This window comes from Meles meles, chromosome 4 (assembly GCF_922984935.1).
Source record: "Meles meles chromosome 4, mMelMel3.1 paternal haplotype, whole genome shotgun sequence".
Taxonomy (NCBI): Eukaryota; Metazoa; Chordata; class Mammalia; order Carnivora; family Mustelidae; genus Meles; species Meles meles.
Genome location: NC_060069.1, coordinates 23,290,228 through 23,311,033, shown reverse-complemented (window position 1 = coordinate 23,311,033; position 20,806 = coordinate 23,290,228). Strand labels below are relative to the sequence as shown.

The following is a 20,806-nucleotide window of genomic DNA, read 5'->3' as shown; positions in this document are numbered from 1 at the left end:
ATTCTCAGCTACCTCGGACTAGCCCTTCTCTCCACAGAATCTACATGGTGCTGTCATGTCCACACTCTTACCCCTTCCCCAGACTGGATACAGGGGATAATTTGACCTTCCGGGATGGCAGACCATCAGATGGAAGGAGTGTGGGTCCCTGACTCACTGCGTGAAGAAAGCCACCACTCACAGAGAACCATGTATCTTGGACTGGGACATGAGTGAGAAGTTTTTTCATGTTGGAGACATTATGCATCTAAAGGTCTTTTTTTTTTTTTTAAACAACCGTTCAGCCTCTCTTAACTAATACAGATTCTATAGAAGAAAGTTCTATGAAAGATTTGAGTCAATGAGACCAGCTGGGATCCTTAAGCTAGAAATGAAAAGAAAATGTAGATACATGTAATCGTGATCCTTCAGGAGAATTCTTTAAAATTGAACAACCAGCCTCCACGATGATGTCCAGCTAGTGTATCTGACGGGTATTGCTAATAGAGAAAAAAAAAAAATCTGCATCCATCAGCTATATGCTAAGTTTCCCATCTGTTTATGTGAAAAGCCTAGGTTAGTTACGGCCTCCCTAGGTTTAGAGAGGACCTTTGCTAAAGCTTCTGTCTCCACACAAATGAAAACTAAGAACAGGTAGTAATTTGAAGACTCTTTCCAAGTAGCTGGCTGCAGGAGCCCACCTCCAAGATTCTCACCTCTTGGTTTGTTGTCTCCTGCCACACAGAAGAGGGCTGGTCTGTGCAAGCAGCAGGGTACGCCAAGCATGACACAGTGTGACTTCCTAGGCTGAGTCGTAAAGATGCCATGGTTTTCACCTTCCTCTGAGCATTTGCTCTGGGAGAAACCTGCCACCACCATGTCGTAAGGATACTCAAGCAGCCTTAAGGAAAGATTTGCAGGGCCAGAGGCTCAGGCCTCCTACCAACAACGAGCACTACCTTGCCAGCCACAGGACAATGCCACTTCAGAAGCTGGTCATCCAACCCCAGTCAGGCCTTCATACCACTGCAGTCCTAGCTGGCATGGGCGTGCAGCAGCTCCCTGAGAGACCCTGATCTGGAACCACCCAGATAAGTTGTTTGAATTCCTACAAAATGTTGAATGACCTGCAAAAATGCTTGTATGTGGATTGTATGTGGAATACTAAAATACTTACTGTTTTTAAGCTGCTAATGGCGGGGGGGGGGGATAATTTGTTACACAGCAGCAGATAACTACTTCACTAGCTTGCTTTAGCAAGAGAAGGAGAGAGAAAGAAAGGATTGGGAAAAGAAGGGGAAGGGGAGAAGGGGGAAGAAAGAGGAGGAGAGAGAAGAGAAAGCTAGCTAGTGCTCTCCCTAAGGCTGAAAAGCTTTGCCTATCTTTAGTTGTGTTTTTTTTTTTTTTTAAAGATTTTATTTATTTATTTGACAGACAGAGAGATCACAAGTAGGCAGAGAGGCAGGCAGAGAGAGAGGAGGAAGCAGGCTCCCTGCAGAGCAGAGAGCCCGATGCGGGACTCGATCCCAGAACCCTGAGATCATGACCTGAGCCGAAGGCAGCGGCTTAATCCACTGAGCCACCCAGGCGCCCCTCTTTAGTTGTTTTTAATGCTTCCTAAAATCAGGGGAAGATGGTGCCAGAGGTCAGATAAGTACTATATTGAACTTTCTTCAACCCAGTCAATATGACAAAATCAGTTGTATATGTATAACAGACTCTTTCTAACAAGGCAGCCAAGATTTTATTCATGAACTGGTTACTGGCTCATGTGAACAGCAAATTTTATTTTTTATTTTTTATTTTTTTAAAGATTTTATTTATGTACCTGACAGAGAGAGACCACAAGCAGACAGAGAGGCAGGCAGAGAGAGAGAGAGGGAAGCAGGCTCGCCGCTGAGCAGAGAGCCCGATGCGGGACTCGATCCCAGGACCCTGAGATCATGACCTGAGCCGAAGGCAGCGGCCCAACCCACTGAGCCACCCAGGCCGGTTTCTTCCTGGGTGTGAATGTGTGTATGCTGGTAAAACTGGGGGGGAAAAAATGGCTAATTGAACATAGTGGCTACTTCATTCAGGGAATCAGACACTATTTCTTAAGAGCCTCACATTTCACATAAAATGAAGACTTGAGGGCAATTTTATGCTTGTGAGGCTACACGGGACACTGAGACTCTCCCATCCCATGATTGAGAATCCTCATACAAGACTACTTCAGTTTTATCTTTCTTGACTGAGGGCACTTTAGAGGTGGGAAAAAAATCTCTCATTGCCTCCACATTGCGACTAGCTGGCTTGTCGGAAGTGTCACAGTGTTTGATCACACTGGCATGATTACTGAGGAATAGAAAGCAAGGAACTTAGGGTGGCTCATTTCTCTCTTTACAGTTTGCAGGAACCATCACTCGCTCTTACATTCTATTAGCTGACACGTTGACAAGGCCTAATAACAGAACCCCACATCAGAAAACTCTATCAGAAAGACCCAGAATAGAGCTGAACAAGACAGGGCCATACCTTATAATACACTACCAAGGTCAGAGCCGCGCAATGTCTGATGACTGTTGAGCAACAGCCACCGCTCTGACCAGCTGTTTGTGTCACAGTTCCAGTCTGTGGGGATCTCCCTTGGAAATGACTCACTTTTTTTTTTTTTTTCCAACCTGATTTTTCAATAAATTGAAATCTAGCAAATATTAAAGAATGACATGGTATTTTTATAGTAAGCTAACGGGCCCTATTAGATAATTTCCATGAACACCGCATTACTTTTTAACAAAATCATTTTGGGTGTATAGAGTCCTCTTTGCCTTTGAGGTGGCTGAGGCTGCGCAGACCAACACTTAAGCACATCCTGCAATGATTCCCAACCAGGAGTCTTTAAAGAGAATGTTGGGGTTCCATTAATAATCCGCATCACTGCAAAAAAATGCAACAGCCCATGATTAAGTCTGTCTAGGTTAAGTTAAACAGAGGTAAGTACACTAGGCGTTGAGAAGCAAAGTAGGACCAAGCCTGTTTTTGTAAACTAAACTTCATAGGAATGCAACCACATCCATTCATTTACAAACTGTGTGCAAGTGCTTCCAGGGGACAACACCAAAGGGGAGACAGAGGCTGTATGGCTCACAAAGCCGAAAGTATTTACTACCTGGCCTTTCATACTACAAGTTCCCTAACCCCTAAAATAAGGTATCACACTTCTCACTTTGGGTTCAGGATGTTTAGACTGATGCCGGACCCTTTCCTGGCTATCTCATGTACACTGATAGTTAATTTCTTTGTTTCATAAAGTTAAAATAACAAATCAGGTAGATTAAATCTTTCAAGATTTAGAGTGGAGTCTACAGAAATTTCCTTCTTAACCAAGTATTGCCTTATTCATGCTTAACAAAACTTTTAAAAAATGAAATCTAGACTGCTCAAATACTTATTCAACAGCTTTTAAACTACTGGGTAAGTTTAAGTAGATTGTCTTTTTTTCCAACATGTTTTGTTTAGTTGGTCACCAATACTTTCCAGGGCAGAATATTCTTACTTTCTGTTGTGTTTTTAAGAAGAAAACATGTAAACTACTTCAGATACAATGTTTTTCTTGATGTGAAAAGTTATAAGCATGGATTAATCCATATTGTACAAGATAAGAAAGTGCTTGTAGCAAAATTTAATAAGGGTATAACAACTACAGGATTTGAACTCACTGGTTTGGAAACACGAAGCATATACATTTTGGCAGTAAAAGAGAAAATCTTTGTTACAGTCTAAGGAAATTATTTTTTGGGAGGAGGATTCCCATCTTACATGTAGGAAGCAAGAGAAAGAGTCTCAAAGAGTATCAGTGTTGCTGTAAACAAAGACAATACTCTGAATTCTTGGTGTAGAGAACTTTCTCCTCAGACTCATCGCTTCTTATTAGATCTGGCAAAAGGATGAATTCACAACTTTTGGAGTCCTGACACTCTATGACAAGGAGAAGAAGTCCTGTCATAGAAAAGGTCTTCCTTTTTTCTTTTTTCAAGGATTTCCTTTTTTCTCTGCCTCTTGTTCCTTCACTAGAGGGACATTCTGCTTTAGCCTTTTCCTCAAAATAATATCCCCATAAAGTATACATAAAGTCAAGACTCAAAGGTCCAGAACATTCTCTAGATCAGGGTTTCTCAACCTTGGCACTACCGATCCTTTCTCATCACCGTAGGAGGCTGTCTCATGCACTGTGGGAGGTGTAGCAACATCCACGGCCTCCACGCTCAACACCAGGGGTACCCCACCCTTGACTGACAACCAAACGTATCTGCAGATACTACTGAATGTCCCCTGAGGTGTGGGGGGCAAAACTGTCCTCAGCTGAGAACCTCTGCTCTAGAGAAGAGCTAGATCTTTAACTTGTCCGAAGGTGGTTATTTCATTCAACCTATACAAACCAATACTTCATACGGCTGGGACCAAAATCTGTTCCTTTCCATGACAAAGTGGCTGTGCTTATTGTCACAGTCATCACTGCCACGCTACACGGGAGCCTAAGACTTCCCTCAGAAAATTTCTCTGTGCTAGTTTCTCTGATTGTCATCTTCTGCTGTAGTTCCCAGATTTCCTTCCCACAATGTAATCAACATGTAGAAGGCATCCACAGTGAGACTCACTTTTCAACTCAGTGTTTTCAAAACCTTCCCTGATTCAACAGCGGTGACGGAAAGCCTCTCATAACTGATCAGGGCAAAAACCTACAGAGCCCACTTTTGCTGAAGAGTCCACTGCGATAGACGGTTGCCTTACACACGGCATGTTAACAGAATTTCTTACCACAGCGCCAAAAGTCGAATGTGGTTGTTTTCCTTGAGATCCTTTTAAATCCCCAATTCAATTACCATGCTCATTTTTCTGATGAATCATCAGCAGAAAGCCAGACTATTTTTGAGAGAGTGATATGATCCTCAGCCGGAACATTACTTCTGGAGGACTCTGCTTTACCTACTTGGCACTCAACACACAGGCTAGTCCTGAAGAAGATGAGTCCTTGGTGCTTAATACAGCATGAAATTAACCCTTTGCAGAAGTCCTAGGTTCTTAAAGATGGCTGTTCTGCAACTGACAGCGAAAGAAAAAGCAAAAACATAAAGCTAAATAATTGAGCCAAGTGCGTTGTGTTACTTTATTGTTTTATCTCTACATTTGATAGCTGCAAAGATGCATATTTCAGCTCTAGGCCACAATTAAATTGAGCCATCAAAATAAAGACTTCACATCTATTTTCAAACATCACATCTATTTTCAAACATCACAGCAGCAGTGAAATGTTAAGTCTTCGGTATTGCTTTTCCCTCAAGGATTTCCTTTTTTCTCTGCCTCTTGTTCCTTCACTAGAGGGACATACACCAGCAAAGCAACAGGTGACATGTTGACACTGTCGCAGATACCAAATCCCTACAGAATTCAGGGACTGTGCCATAAATGAGGAGGTTTCTTTGAATTCCAAAATGGCCTGAAAGTCCCATGCTTAGGCTGTCCCTCGGAGCTGAGTGCTTTTGCGGGTAACGTCGGCACATTTTCTGGGTGCAGTGAGGCTGGGAAGACACAACACCCACCTGTCGGCCGATTTCCCTTAGTCCTGCTCCCTGGACATGCACCTTCCTGAGTTGCTTGAAGCCGTTGACAGCAGATGCCACCATTCTGCCCTTCCCCCTCAAAACACCCAGTGGTGAACAGGGAGCCCTCCGTGATGCACAAGACTCTACAATGAGCTCCAGCTCCTTGTCTTTAGCTCAGACAGAGAGAAATAAGAAGGGAATGACTAATGGGCAATTATGGTTGCCTTGGCTACAACTCTAACTTTTGGCAGATATATTAATTTTTCTGTACCTCTGTGTGTTTAATACTTGTTTAAATAGTACATAAAAATACTCAAAAGGTGTTAGGATTACTGGCCTCGCCACATGCCCTTTTTCTTTCTTGACGATTGTTTCCTGACCTGCATTCTCACTCCCAGGTCCGGATTATCTGTCACAGCTGGGATAGAGAAGACAGTGTTCACATCTCTCTCTCACCATTTTCCAAGCACTGCCGCATTCTGAAGACGATGCCTAGGGGCCTCCCAGCTAACTGGATGTGTAAATAAAAGAGTTTGAAATCACTTCAAGGTGTCATTCAAATTTTCATCCTAACAGGGAGGAAATTCACCACATTCACCCTGGGGCCGTTTTCCCATCTCTTTTCCTGCTGACATGCAAGTAATGTGCTAGACAAAGGCACAGCAAGTCCCATATTAACATCTTTTAGGACTAACTCCCTAGTACTCCTCTAATCTTAAAAAGATCACTCTTCTCACTCATGAATGAAAAAAAGAAATATAAAAATGGTCTAAAAAGGTAGTTTTCATTATCAGGCTTTTTTTTTCATGTCCTCTCTTTTTCTTAGTTATCTCTACCTGAAACCCCAAGTAATCATCTCAAACTTAAATTATATTGAGCTATATAGGAAGAAGAAAAATAGGACACCTTAAGGGTATAACTTTGTAACTTAATACTCTTTATCCATTACATAATTCGAAATTATTCCCTGCATTGTTGTTGCAAGCATAGGGGCTCTGTGATGATATCAGACTTGGGCTCTCAGCAAGGTCCCTCTGCCTGTGTGTTCTGACAAGTATCATCACCGTAATCCCCACAGTGTGAAGACAATCATTAGTAAATGGCAAAGAAGAGGTGTCAATGGTGCTTCAGCCACAGGTTCAACTACCCACTAATAAAGGCTCTGACCTTGGATAATAGAAAAGCCATCTCTTGGAACCACTTTACCAGAGACTGTTTTCTGTAATGGCCAAGGACAAATACCAAGATTCAGTGGAACAACTAAGTAAAAATAGCAACACCACTAGACAAAATTTTTGAATGAGATCTTGCTCTAGGCAGCCTCTATACACAACAACATAAGTAGTCCAAAGACAATCTGTAAGTAATTCGCCGAGAACATAAACCAAACCTAGGAAGTCATAAAACCTTCACCCTTGTCAAAGGACTGGTTTCAGAGCATCTCAGAGGGATTTCAGTCAACAATGGCTGGGGCAGGCCTGGAGAGCTGAAGTCAGTGCATAACATGGCTACACAATAGAATTTCTGCAATGATAGAAATGTTCTAGATAGGCACTGCCCGGAGACTGTCAGCTTAGAGTTTTAAAGCATTTGAAGTGTAGCTAATACAAATGAAGAATTTAATTTTGAATTTTATTTCATTTAAATTCCATTTGTCTTTACATTGCCACATGTGCCTACCGACTACCAGATTAGAGAATGCAGGTCTGGAAGCTGCTGGCGGGGCAGGGCGGTGCTGCCAAGGACTGACTGCCTTGTCCAGGCAGGTGAGAAAGCACTGCCAGGAGAACCATAAGCCAAAGGCAAGGAGATCCCCACAGCTTCATTTTGCAGGCCGCCTCCAACTGAAAATGAGTACCTGCTTCCAAGGCTAAGGCTGAACTCATTAGGAAAGAGGGCTGTGATGAACTAGAGACATCTGCCACGAACACAGGAAAGGGGAGCTGGCGGCACAGTTGCGGTGATTTCATAATGCCAATAGGGTGAGAACCTGAAGTCTAGCAGAAGTAGAGGGAAGCAGAGGAGGAAGCCAGGTTCTGAGGCCAGCAGATAGATGGCTACTCCAGAAAACGGACCGGTTCACAGTTATTTTACTGCCCTAAATGGATGCTCTTGTATAAATATGGTTAAGCAGGGATGCTAAATACATGCTTGTAGCCAGGCAGCCATGGGGCCACTGATGTCATATTATATATTTAGCTGTTTATTTATCTATTGTGTTTATTTAGGTATTTACTTGTTTAGTATCTGTCTCTCCCCCTAGAATGTGGGCTGCATAACAAGAGGGACCATTCTGGGCCAGAAAGTAGGTATTAAATAAAAGATGGTTAAAATGAGTATCCAACCATGTTCATCATAAATGTATTTGCAGGTGTCCCCCATGCAATGTACTGTGCTGGCATGGGGGGTGGGGGGTGGGAAGAATAGCTGTAAAAAAGATAAACCTGGTTCCTAGCCTCATGGCTTATATTAAATAGCCAATTAAGAATTAAGAATATATGACACCATACTGGCAATACTATATTGAGTTATGCAGTAGGCAGGGAAATGTGCAAATAAGGAAAAGCTTCCTTGGGCATTAAACTGAATTTTTTAAGGCTGAGTTGGGATTAACTGGGTGACAGGGAAGTGAAGGGGGTTTGGGTAGAACATTCCAGGCGAAGTAAATGGCTTGGGCAAAGGATCTAGGTAGGACAGAATGAACTCCAAAAGCTTAAAAAATAAACACATGAAAACAAAAACACCAATACTACTGTCTTCCAAAGGGCAAGCAAGGCAGAGGGGTAGGACAGAAAGCTGTCCGAGTCAGTTGATGTTGTTGCCAGAGTACCACAGCCCAAATTCAGCCCGCTGGACCTCCTAGATACCTGAATCCACCCACTACCATCTGAGGACATCCTTCCCAGGAATGACCACAATTCTATGGACCCCAAATTCCAGCACTTTTAACTTTAATGAGATACTTTTCTATTCAATTTCTTAAATAGGGTCACAGAAAACCACCAGGAAAAAAACTCATTTACCTGGCTAAACAGAGACTTACACACACACACACACTCAGACATGTGTAAGACCCTACAAAAGACTTTGTTCATGTACTACTGAATTTGTTTCTAGTCTAGACAACTCTTAGAAAGGTAAAAATATTATCCCCATTTCAGTTGACAACCCCAAGGTTCAAAGAAAATGTAACTTGTTCAAGAGTTCAGTTAGAAGGGACAGAACCAGAATTCAAAGTCACAGCACCCCAATGTTTATAGCAGCAGAATATAAGAAACAGTGCAGAGGATCATAGGTGATGAGAGGGAAAAGTGAAGGGGAAGAATTCAGAGAGGAAGACAACCCATGAGAGACTCCTGAATCTGGGAAACAAAGGGAGGGTTGCTGGAGGGGAGGTGGTGGGGGATGGGGTAATGGGGTGATGGGCATTAAGGAAGGCACTGATGTGATGAGCACTGGATGTTATATGGAACTGATAAATTACTGAACATTACATCTGATACTAATCATGTACTACTATATATTGGCTAACTGAATTCTTTTTAAAAAGTCACAAGTCTCATTATCTTCCCTACAAGAGCAATTTCTTTTCAACTGAGGGCCTCATGAAAAATACTGAGTCTGATCCTTAGTGACACCAACCCCGCCAAGCATGGTATTTTTTGACATTTTTTTTAAGTTTTTATTTAAATTTTGGTTAACATACAGTATAATATTAGTTTTAGGTACACAACATAGTGATTCAACACTCCCATACAACACCTGGGGCTCATCACAAAAAGCACACTCTTGAATTCCCATCCCCTATTTAACACATCCCCCCACCTACCTGTCCCCGCCCCCTCTGGTAACCATCAGTTTCTTCTCTATAATCAAGAGTCTGTTTCTTGGTTTGCCTCTCTCTTTCTCCCTTTGCTCACTTGTTTTGTTTCTTAAATTCCATGTATGAGTGAAATCAGGCAGTATTTATCTTTCTCTGACTGACTTATTTCACTTAGTATAATACTCTCTAGCTCCAGGGCAGCTGTGACTCAGTTGGTTAAGCATCCAACTCTTGATTTAGGCTCAAATCAGGATCTCAGGGTCCTGGGATGGAGCTCCACACTCTGTAGGAAGTGTGCTTGAGGCTTCTCTCTCCCTTTACCCCTCTCCCCACTCTTGTGTGCAAGTGTGCCCTCTCTCTCTCTGATAAATAAATCTTTAAAAATGCTCTCTAGCCCCATCCAGGTTGTTGTGAATAGTAAGATTTCATTCTTTTCATGGCTGAGTAATATTCCATTGTATATTTACCACATCTTCTTTATCTGTTTGTCAATCAATGGACTCCTGGGGCTCTTTCCATAATTTGGCTGTTGTAGGCAATGCTACTATAAATATCAGGGTGCATGTAACCCTCTGAATTAGTATTTCTGTAATCCTCAGGTAAATAACTAGTAATGTGATTGCTGGATAGTAAGACAGTTCTGTTTTTAACTGTTTGAAGAAACTCCAAACTGTTTTCCACAGTGGCTGTACCAGTTTTCATTCCCACCAGCAATGCAAGAGGGTTCCCCTTTCTCCTCATCCTTGTCAAGACTTGTCATTTCTTGTGTTTTTGACTTGAGCCATTCTGACAGGTATGAGGTGATGTCTCATTGTAGTTCTGATTTGCATTTTCCTGATGATCAGTGATGTTGAGCATCTTTTCATGTGTCTGTTGGCCATGTGAATGTCTTCTTTGGGAAAATGTCTATTCATGTCTTCTGGTCATTTTTTAATTGGATTATTCATTTTGGGGATGTTGAGTTTTATAAGTTCTTTATATACTATGGATACTAACCCTTTACTGGATATGTCATTTGCAAATATCTTCTCCTATTTCACAGGTTACCCTTTAGGTTTGTTGATTGTTTCCTTTGCTGTGAAGAAGCTTTTTATTTTCATGTAGTCTCAGTAGTTTATTTTTTCCTTGAGTTATGCTGGTTAGGCTCTTGAGTAGAGTGACAGAAAGGCAAAAAGATGGCTGGAATTTATTCTCCTTGTGTCAGTGCCTTTGAGAGACTTTTCCTCACTTTCTACAACTTAGACCTTCTGAGATCTCCCGGCTGCAGTGTTTCTCAAAACCAGCTTTATCATTTCTCCCTTGATTCTGCAATTACCTTACAAGCTTACAATAAAATACCCTTTTGCTCAAATTAAAGTCAGTTTCTATCGCTTGCAAATGAAGAGCCCTAAAGGATACAACTTTTTAGTTCAATCATTTTTTTTAAGTCTTAAAATGTGCCACCCACTTCTCCCAAAGAGCCATAAATGTCATCTGTAAAAGCGGAATATGCATTTGCTTTATTATTTTATTATTTATTCTATTATTTTATTTTTGCATGTACCCCTGGGACTTGGGCTGGGATGTAGGGGCTTTCTATCCTGGTCCTCCTTGGCTTTCCTGGTGAGAGAGGTCTGTTGACAAGTCAAGATAAAGAATAACTCTTTCCTAATCTCCTGCCCACCAGGAAAAGACATCAAGGCCCACAGGGCAAAATCAGGTCAATGAGTACCAGCTTGGCTTGATTGTCTGTACCACTTGCAGCCCCATAACCCTCTGGGGAACTGGAAATTCTAGGTGAACTTGGAGCCCAACTCATTCTCCTTTTCAGAACCCTGGATCACAAAGGTAATAATAACGATCACAATTATTATTAACAATTACTGAGCAGTCAGTACCTATGAAGCATTGAATCACAAATCATATGCAGTTTATCTCCGTTAAGCTATACAATAATAACTGCTATTCCTATTTTACAGATAAAAATACTGAGACGTTGGGGCACCTGGGTGGCTCAGTGGGTTAAAGCCTCTGCCTTCAGCTCAGGTCATGATCCCAGGGTCCTGGGATTGAGCCCCACATCGGGCTTTCTGCTCAGCGGGAAGCCTGCTTCCCTTCCTCTCTCTCTCTCTGCCTGCCTCTCTGCCTACTTGTGATCTCTATCAAATAAATAAATAAAATCTTTAAAAAAAAAAAAAATACTGAGACGTGGAAAGGTCAGGATCTTACTGAGGTTAAGAGCTAGTGAAAGACAGAGCCAAGAGCAAATGCAGGTCTTTCTGATTTCACTCTTAATCAGAAAACCAATACTCTTCATCACCATGACATCGTGCCAAATGTGGGCAAGTTTCTGCTTCTGTGCTAGAAATCAGAGTTCACCTGGCTAATACAATACAAACATGAAAGGGCTTCCATTATTTTCATGCCAGCAACAAACACCCAAGGGGTTAGGCATCAAAGTGAATTGTCTTGATTTTATCAATTGCCTTTTCTCCTCTACTTGCCACTTGAGACTTTGCTGTCCTCTGTGTACTGACAAACCCTATCTTACCTGGCACAGGAATGTTTTTCAGGATAAAATAAAAAAGAAGACTATCACTCCCCATAAGTTAACAGCACTCAAGAGCTTTGCCAAAGTTCTAACTCTCATAGGGCTCACTGTAGCAGGTTGCAGAGCTCTAGGGACCTCAACCTTTGTACTTTGCAAGTTGCTCCTACCTACCAGAAAAAAGGGGGGAAGAGTTAACCGCAATCAAACTGGGCTCTTAAATACTCTCTCAAAGATCTCTCAGGTGTAAACAAAGTCTTAAACCCTAGAAGGATAAAATGAAAATCATCAATATGTTTGCAAATTCATTCAACAAACGTTGACTGGACAAGTTGAGCTAATAGTACAAGTTGAGCTAATAGTACTGTGCCAAAGTTAATTTCTTCATTGGGATACACATGGCAGCATGATTAAGAAGGATATTAACATTTGGGGCAGCTGGGTAAAGGGTATATGGGAACTCTCTGTCTTATGTTTGCAACTCTTCTATAAATCTGAAGGTATTTCAAAATTAAAGGCTTTAAAAAAAATGTACCGACAGGCTGGGTAAGAGATTCCCTACAGTAACCTTCGTAAGACTGCCAATTTTGGACAGCATGACTGTTGAAATGAGAATAGTCATGTCCATCAGTGAAGTATCATTGTGGGAACAGCACAGTGTCTCTCTAATCCTAAACCACAAGAACATATTTTACAAACCAAGGCTTTAAGGAAAACTGAGCAAAGAAGTAAGCTTGGTCATGATAACTCACATCTAGGCCACAAACATGTACTTCACAGTAAATGGTAAATGGGTGTGTGTGTGTGTGTGTGTGTGTGTGTGTGTGTGTGTTGGGGGGCGGAGAGAAAGAGAGGGGAAGAAAACGGGGGAACACATGAATGAGATGAAGCTGAAGCAGAACACAAAGAATCATTTACATCACTCATCTGGGATCAGGAGAAGAAGTCACACATTTGTATAAGTAACTGGATATCACAGATGGAGTGAGTTCCTAGATGTTTGTCCTCAACAGAAGGACTTCAACTTTTCCAAAGAAAGTTTCAGAAATACTTATAGAAGACTTACTCAGCATAAGCAACACATTTCAGAAAAGTCTTGAATAAATCCTAGGAAATGGAATATCTAAGGCCTAATGCAAGAAAGTTTTGAGGATGATCATATGGGGGGGGGGGGCGGAGAGCTCTTTCAAGGACAGGAAGGTCTCTTACTTAAGGGCATAACCATGCATCTGCAAGACCAGAAGGAAAGAGTTCTGTCCAGTTTAGAGAAACTCTTTTCTGATACAAGGAAGAAGTGCTTGAGATAATGGGTAAGGAAATACCTCTTTAGGTACCCAAAGAGGAGGACCAACTTGTCTTTGGATGTCATTGCAAGAAGAGGAAACTGGTTTTTGTAAAGGTTTAATATAAACCTGCCTGAAAGCAGAGAGGAAGCATAAATGGTTGATTTAGGGTCTATGCCAATTCACGGAATCAAAGCATATATAGCATGTAGCTGCTTTAACAGACAGGAATCAGGCATTGTTATTCTAGGAACAGAAAGTGCCAGTCACATCATGAAACTCTGGTGTAAAAAATCCTTTGACTGATCCAGTTTTCTAACCTTTCCTCCCATTTCAGAGACTTTCTGAGGATGTACAACCATGCACCTGCAATTCAGGAGACAGGCTGATCTGGCACTGAGCTCTGATTTCTTTTCCAGTAAGACAACTGGGATAAATTCATGAGAAAATTAATCATGGCCCCCAAATCAGAATCTGAAAAAAAAAAAAAAATGCCATTACTTCCCGGACACTTTATTTTGTGGGGAAGGGAGTCTTATTCACTGATATCCTATTTACAGTACCTTTGCTCTGAGGAAGATTTAAGATAAATAATAGAGCACTCAAAACTCATATTTCTTTAGTTTCACAAGTGAAAAGAAAATTCAATTGTTCATTGCATTACATTTGTACATTATTGTATTTAAATCCTATCATGAAAATAACCCCACTTCACCCCAAAGAGCTTAGTAAAACCACACTCCACTTTATCCCACTTTGTCTTCCATTTATATTTTAGTACAATAATTTGGTCAGACACCCAAATGCCTCCCACTAATGAAAGCAGGATTTGCTAAGAAAGATCAATTTATAACCTGCCTTCGTACCCATCAAAGACAAAAAGAGTTATTAAAGTCTGAAACACAGCAACGGGCCTCAAACTCAGAAGAGCCAGTAGGAGAGTACCAGAAGCAAACGAAGGGTTAACACAGCTGATTTCTGGCTTAAGAGAAGGATGCAACATGATTTTTTAAGGCAAGCACCTGGAAGGAAAAAAGTAATATTTTGTTTCTACCTCAAGAAATTGCAGACAAACGTAAAGCAAATCACATCAGTGGAATACTCAATTATCTGAACATGCTAATTAACGATATGTAATCAACCCGCTTTCAGGCCTTTCTTCACCTGCTGTAATTTTGTAGTGCATTGCCTTCCTTATTCCTCACAACCGGTAGAACATTAGACAGTCTGCATGGTGCATCAAAGGGAAACAAATAAGCACAGATTTTTGCTGATGGCAGGAATTTCTCATGCTCAGGGCATATGAACCAACAATATGGAAACGGCAGCACTGGCTGAATATTTTAATTATTCCCCACACCTATTCTGCAAAAGACACTTCAAGTTCGATTAGGTAATATGATACTCAGTAACCGTTATTTCATAAAACTGGGCGCACACAGTCATTTAAAGTAGTAAATATGCAGTCATGACAGAATTAAATATTCATGAAATCAAGAGCAACCGGAAAGCTGAGGATATTAGAATATTAAAATTCATCATAGTTTTTACAATGTAAATCTTGTATGCATTCGTCAGGCACCCCGGTTCCGTCTAGTGGATGTTCAAATTCCAGTTCCAAGGTAGACTGCCATTTAAATTACAATATTGATTTGGGTAGATAAACAACAATGTCAATCCTTACCTCAGTTTCAAAATGCAAAACAATTTTGAATATTTGCAAAAACCAACTTGTTAAGTGAGTTCGTCTCCAAATACAGAACATCAACACTCAATGTGATCCCAACATGTGTCGGATATTTGCTTAATCCCCTAGGACCTTCCAGAAGGTCCAACAGAAACCAAGGCAATCTCCTAGAAGGAACACTCATGACATGCAATTCTCCTCTAACCAGGCAAAGCAGCTATTTTTCCTGCACATTTCCTTAAGGGATGAAAAGTGAAAAAGTATATTGACCGACCCTCCTTGGGTTTGGGTATCCTGATTTGTTGCACCAACTTTTTCCCAACAGGAGCAGTCAGTTTCAAAACGTATTGACAAATGCATGTGTACACTTTACACAGATACGACGAAAGAACGCTAGCTTCCACAAAACGGAACTCCAAGCGTGAATGGGAGAAGACTATGCTCAGAGACCAAGCTGTAATAAATACACTCTGATGATATTACCAAGGCAGTATTTTCTATGCCATTCCCTTTACAATTTTCTCAACAGAAGAAACATCAGCACCAGAGAATGATGGCATTTGAGCAATTTTGTACTGGAATCCAATTACCTGAAGAACTCCCCTCTCCACAGTAAGAAGTAGCTATCCCCTGGTCTACAATGACACAGCAGGGCAGCAAAAGATTGCCAGGGCTCCTCTGCTGCCAGGCACCTGGTCCCTGCCCTCCTAGCTAGGAGGGCGCCAGCTGAGGAGGAGGACCTGGAGTTGAGAGCTGGGTTCGGCAGCGCTCTCCCTTCTGCAAATGAGCCAAACTTTGCTCCCATTGTTGCCATCTTAAGGTTGATGTCACCTCCCTCCAAGGAGTCTCAGAAGCCACTTGGCAGCTTCCGAAGACACGCTTCCCCTTGACCTACATCACCTAAATAAGCCTTGGTTATCCTGTGTGGGCAAGCAAAGGTCTCTCCACACGGCTCTCCGGAGGTGCCGTGCTCTACCCGGGGCATCACATCGCATGTACCAGAAGACTTTTCTCGGCACACACCTCTGAATACGGAAACCAGGACAGACTCCCGCACACGCCTTCCAGTTCGGAAAGTCACTCTCTCCCATCGACTCCCCTCAACCGCACGCCTTCCCCACATCTGCAACCCCCACCACCACACAAACGAGGGGAGGGGGTGGGGGAGCGGAGGGGTTAAAGTGACAGCCACTACTAGAGATCCTCGGTTTTGTTCAAAAGGTGTCACAGCTCCAGCACTGTGGACCTACCTTGCTCTCTCCTTTCTCCCTGCTGGGTCTCGCCTCGGGATCGTCGCTGTCCTCCGCGCCTGCACTCTCACCACCGGGCACTTCATCCTGAGCCAGCGGCGGCTGCTGCGGCTGCGGCTGGGGCTGGGGCTGGGGCTGGGGCGGCTGTGGCTGCGCCTGGCAGGCTCCGCCAGCCCCCTGGGAGCGGGGGATGGGCTCCGGGCGCGGAGAAACTCCCTCAACATCCATCTCCATCTTCCCATTCACTGGAGGGCAAGACAAAAGCGGAGCGGGGACTTGGCAGCGGCGCCCGGCGGCTCCTCAGCTGCCCGTGGCACGCATGGCTCGCCGAGGAGGGGCCGCCTCCCGCGCGCCCTCCCTCCTGCCGCCCTTCGCCCGCGCTCCCCGCAGCTCCGCTCGCCCGCTCGGCTCGGGCGCTGGCGGCTTCTGGGCCGGGGCGCGCGGGGAGCGGGGGGCCGCGTGTCCTTGGAGCGGTGGCCTTCGGGCGCCCCCGGCAGCCCCGCTAAGCAGAGCGCATCCCGGCGGCGGCGGCGGCGACGCCTCCCAGCCGCGCGCCCAGCCCCGGAGCCGCCCGGGGACTTGCTCTCCAGCCGGGCCTCCAGATTCGCGGTGCTTTCCAGCCTCTCCTGGGGCCCCTCGGCGTCTCCCCTCCCCTCCAACCTTCGGAACAAAGTTACTAGAAGAACGGCCGGGCGATACAGACAAGGACTAGGGGCTGCCAGGTGCGAGTGAGCCCTACCATCCCCGCCCGCTGACCAAGCGCCGACCCCTCACCTTTGCCCTCGCCCCGGCGCCGAGGAGCGGAGGAAAGGAGGGGTTTCCGACCTGCGCCAGGTGGTGGCGGCGAGGACCGGCAGGAGGGGGAGCATGCGGCGGGCGGGGGTCCGGTGCGCCCACCCCTGAGCCCCCGCGACCCCCACTTCCGCGCGGGCCCGGCCCCCCGCCCCGCCCCCTGCGCCGAGCGTGTCTCCGGGGTCAGCCCTCCGGAGCTTGCGTGAGTGTGTCCCCGGGCTCCCGCTCCTCGGTCTGCTCCGCCGCCGCCGGCTCCGCGCCACACAGCCCCGCGCTGGAGAACTGGAGTGAAGAAGCTGCGGAGCCGGCGGCCAGCTCCGGGCAGGAAATCGACCTACCCTCGCCTCCGGCCCGATCGCGGGCAGGAACCGGGAAGGGGTGGGGCCCCGCGTGGACCGCGAGGACGCGAGGCTCGCAGCGCGCTGGAGTTGGGCGTAAAGGTCGGCCAGAGAGGGTTGATGGGGGAGGCGGAGGGCGAAGCGAGAAGTCGCTGCCAGGCATTGACTGCAGCGTGCCCCGGGGTGGGCGCCAACTGGGCGCCGCCGCTCCCAAGTGGCGAGCTCGCCTGTGCTGGAAGGGCGTCCTCCGCAGGGCAGGTCTCCAGGAGGTTCCGGTGGTGACCCCAGGCCGGGCAACGAGCTGCGTCTGCAAATATAGAAGTGACAAGGGTAGACTTGGAAATTCTTAAATCGGGGTTCACCGACAGTCAGGTGATCAGCATGACTTCTAAATTTAACACCACTTGGTCCTGGGGAGTAGCTTACAACTTAGCGGGAACTGCTAACTGCAACTCTGTACGTCCAGGAGGGACCCTCCAGCAGCTACCGAGAGAAATAGCAGGTTATTAACAACCTGTTTAATATTAAATAGAGCCCATTGTTCTGGGCTTTGAGTTCCATAATGCCCCCAAATGGATCAGCAGATAAATGAACTATTCATGCATTTCTTAGCAGAGGGTGGCCTTTTTTCCATAACATATAATGTATCACAGATAACGCTTACCTAATGAAACTAGAAAATTGCATTGTTCCTGACTGCTTTGCATTAACTTAAGACAACTTTTCCATATAAAGACACTGTCTCAGTAGATGCAATTACACAAGAACACATCATTAGGTCCTATCCTTCAATGCAATCTCCTAATCTCTGACTCTGCCTGTAAATGTGACAGAAATTAATTGCCACTTTAATTTAATCGGTGTAGACAGCCAATCTGGATATTGCAATGTGAACATGCTTTCGCAGAGAAAAAAGTTGGGGGACTGAATTACTCATTTGCTTCTCTTCAGAATTTCTAAAAACCAGATTTCAAGCTCATTTTCTAAGTTGGGAACTTATTAAAAATAAAATGAGCTTGCATTAGTCTGAAATTCACTGTATGGCATATGACCCTTTATGTTGTAAGACATCAGCCAGAGGGGCGCCTGGGTGGCTCAGTGGGTTAAGCCGCTGCCTTCGGCTCAGGTCATGATCTCAGGGTCCTGGTTTCGAGTCCCGCATCGGTCTCTCTGCTCAGCAGCGAGCCTGCTTCCCCCTCTCTCTCTCTGCCTGCCTCTCTGTCTACGTGTGATCTCTCTCTGTCAAATAAATAAATAAAATTTAAAAAAAAAAAAAGACATCAGCCAGAAACATACGTTGTAATAAATCAATTCTTGTATTTTTATAACAGTAAATTACATTATGTGTGTAAAGTGCTTAGCAGAGTGCGTTAGTGCATAGTGAGAACTCCACAATCATTGCCTGTTAAGCTGAAAATAATAAGATGATAGAAATGCACTGTGAGCACTCATCTGAGGACCTCGATTTATGAAGAAATTGTCAGTATAATCTTTTTTATATAAAGTATTCTAAAAGATATTTTGTATCTACAAAGAATGAAACCCCTTCTGAAGACAGAAAGAAAGTCAGTGTGGTGTTTTATGCAAGAAAGTTTTGAATCTGTCAGATTTTCCTTCCCCAGTGTAGAAGTAAAAATTATATGTCAGGTCCAACATGAGCTCGAACAGCTGACTGGTAAGTTATTATTCTTACATGCTTGTCACTTCCAAATGTGTTTGTGAACTTCTTTCAAGGCTTAAGTGAAGATTAAATCAAAATAAAGATACAATGCTTCAACTAAATTTGTTCTAAATTTAGCCACATGCTTGTAAAGAGTCCCACTGTTAAATGCAAATATTTTTCTTTCTCTGCCCTTCTATTTTTTGGGGACACAGATTTTTTTTTTTTTGCATCTGTCATAAGTAAATATGGGCTCAGAAAATATATTACATCTCAAAACTGTTGATTGCACCTAATTATGCATGTAAATTGCTACTTCAAGCATGCAGACAGCTTGCAACATTTTGAAAATTTTGCCCTAGTAGTCATCTGAGGTATTTGTGTTACTATTTTGCTTTTGCCTTAAATGACTTCATTTTCCGATTAGCCTCCCGATAATGATGGATCTATGAATAATTTTGACCTTTTGATGTCTCACTTTTAGATGATTCAAATTAGCAAATCAGCACTTTGAACAAAATCACCCTTCTTATTGTTTATACCAGACCACTTGATGTTTCGATTCAGAGAAGAGAGTTTTCAAAAAGGTGTCCTGAAAGAAACATCTAACTCCTTGGTACTGAAAATGTGGCCAGTGGCCCTTTAGCATCCCAACACCTGTATTGTTAGAAACACAATCCCAGGCCCCATTCCAGACTTATTGCATCGCAGTCTGCATTTTAACATGATCCCCCAAGGGATTTCTACCACATGCAAGTTTGAGAAGCACTGCTCTAATACATCACATAGTTGGCCTTTCAACATTTTAATTATCTTTGGCACTATTCCCCTAAAATATACTGGGAGAGACTTACTAGGAAAACAATCACAGAAACTATTTTTCCACCATGGTCAAGACATTGTCCCTCCTTGCCTTCCCCTCCAGGATCTTAGTGTTGCATAATGAGAAGTTATGTAAATTAAGAATGTAAGTATGTTGTATATCTGGTAATGGATTAGAAGTATACAGTTTTCTCACATCAAAAGGCATTAACCTAAAAAGAGAAGAGCAATTTATCTTGAATAATAAATTTTATGCGAACATGTGGAACTAGTTCCTTAAAAGCTTTGGTTATTCTTGACCTTCTGCTTGAGACTTGAAAGTCCACAGTTTCCACTCTTCCTGGATTATTGATACATTCTGTTACAATGAAACCAGAAACCACCAAGCAATGACTATCTAATAAAGCTTTAGTAATTTGGCATAAGGATGGACTAAACTATATGCCTCGGTTTTTTTAGGAACTAACAGAACTTGTTACTTGAAAGAATTTCTCTAAAGTGCATATAGGTAGAGCAATAAACTGTTACTTTGAAACGCTATCCAGTACAGTAGTTCTCACCTTTAACGTACATGGTATCACCTGGAGAAAGCTGTTGAAAATGCACGACATGATTCAGCAGGACAGGATCTAGGCCAGAGAATATGCATTTCTTACAAACCTCCAGATGAAGCCAGGGCTTCAGGTCCTCAGACCTATCAGACTTGCTTTATCATCACTAATGGTTCTTAAATTTTAATCACCGGGAGAGTGATCACTTGGGGATATTTTTTTTTCTTTTTTTTTTTTTAAGATTTATTTATTTGACAGATAGAGATTACAAGTAGGCAGAGAGGCAGGCAGAGAGAGGAGGAAGCAGGCTCCCAGCTAAGCAGAGAGCCCAATGTGGGGCTCGATCCCAGGACCCTGGGATCATGACCGGAGCTGAAGGCAGAGGCTTTAACCCGCTAAGCCACCCAGGCGCCCGCACTTGGGGATATTTTAAATCTATCATGCCCAGACTACCCGCTTCCAGACAAATCTGATCAGAATCTTTGGGGGTGAGAGCTAGGCATCAGTGG

The 20,806-nt window shown here is 43.6% G+C and overlaps 1 protein-coding gene across 1 annotated transcript in view; it reads right to left on the bottom strand.

The window, feature by feature from the left end:
• LOC123940656 (tyrosine-protein phosphatase non-receptor type 23-like) overlaps window positions 1–20,357 on the bottom strand; it is a 316,762-nt gene extending 296,405 nt beyond the window's left edge. The window contains exons 1-3 of the mRNA XM_046003638.1: window positions 20,307–20,357; window positions 17,265–17,571; window positions 16,135–16,379 (exon numbers count right to left, since the gene is read on the bottom strand). Coding sequence (XP_045859594.1) covers window positions 16,135–16,379; window positions 17,265–17,571; window positions 20,307–20,357 — 603 coding nt within the window. The remainder of the gene's footprint in view (window positions 1–16,134; window positions 16,380–17,264; window positions 17,572–20,306) is intronic.
• Window positions 20,358–20,806: the final 449 nt, after the last annotated feature.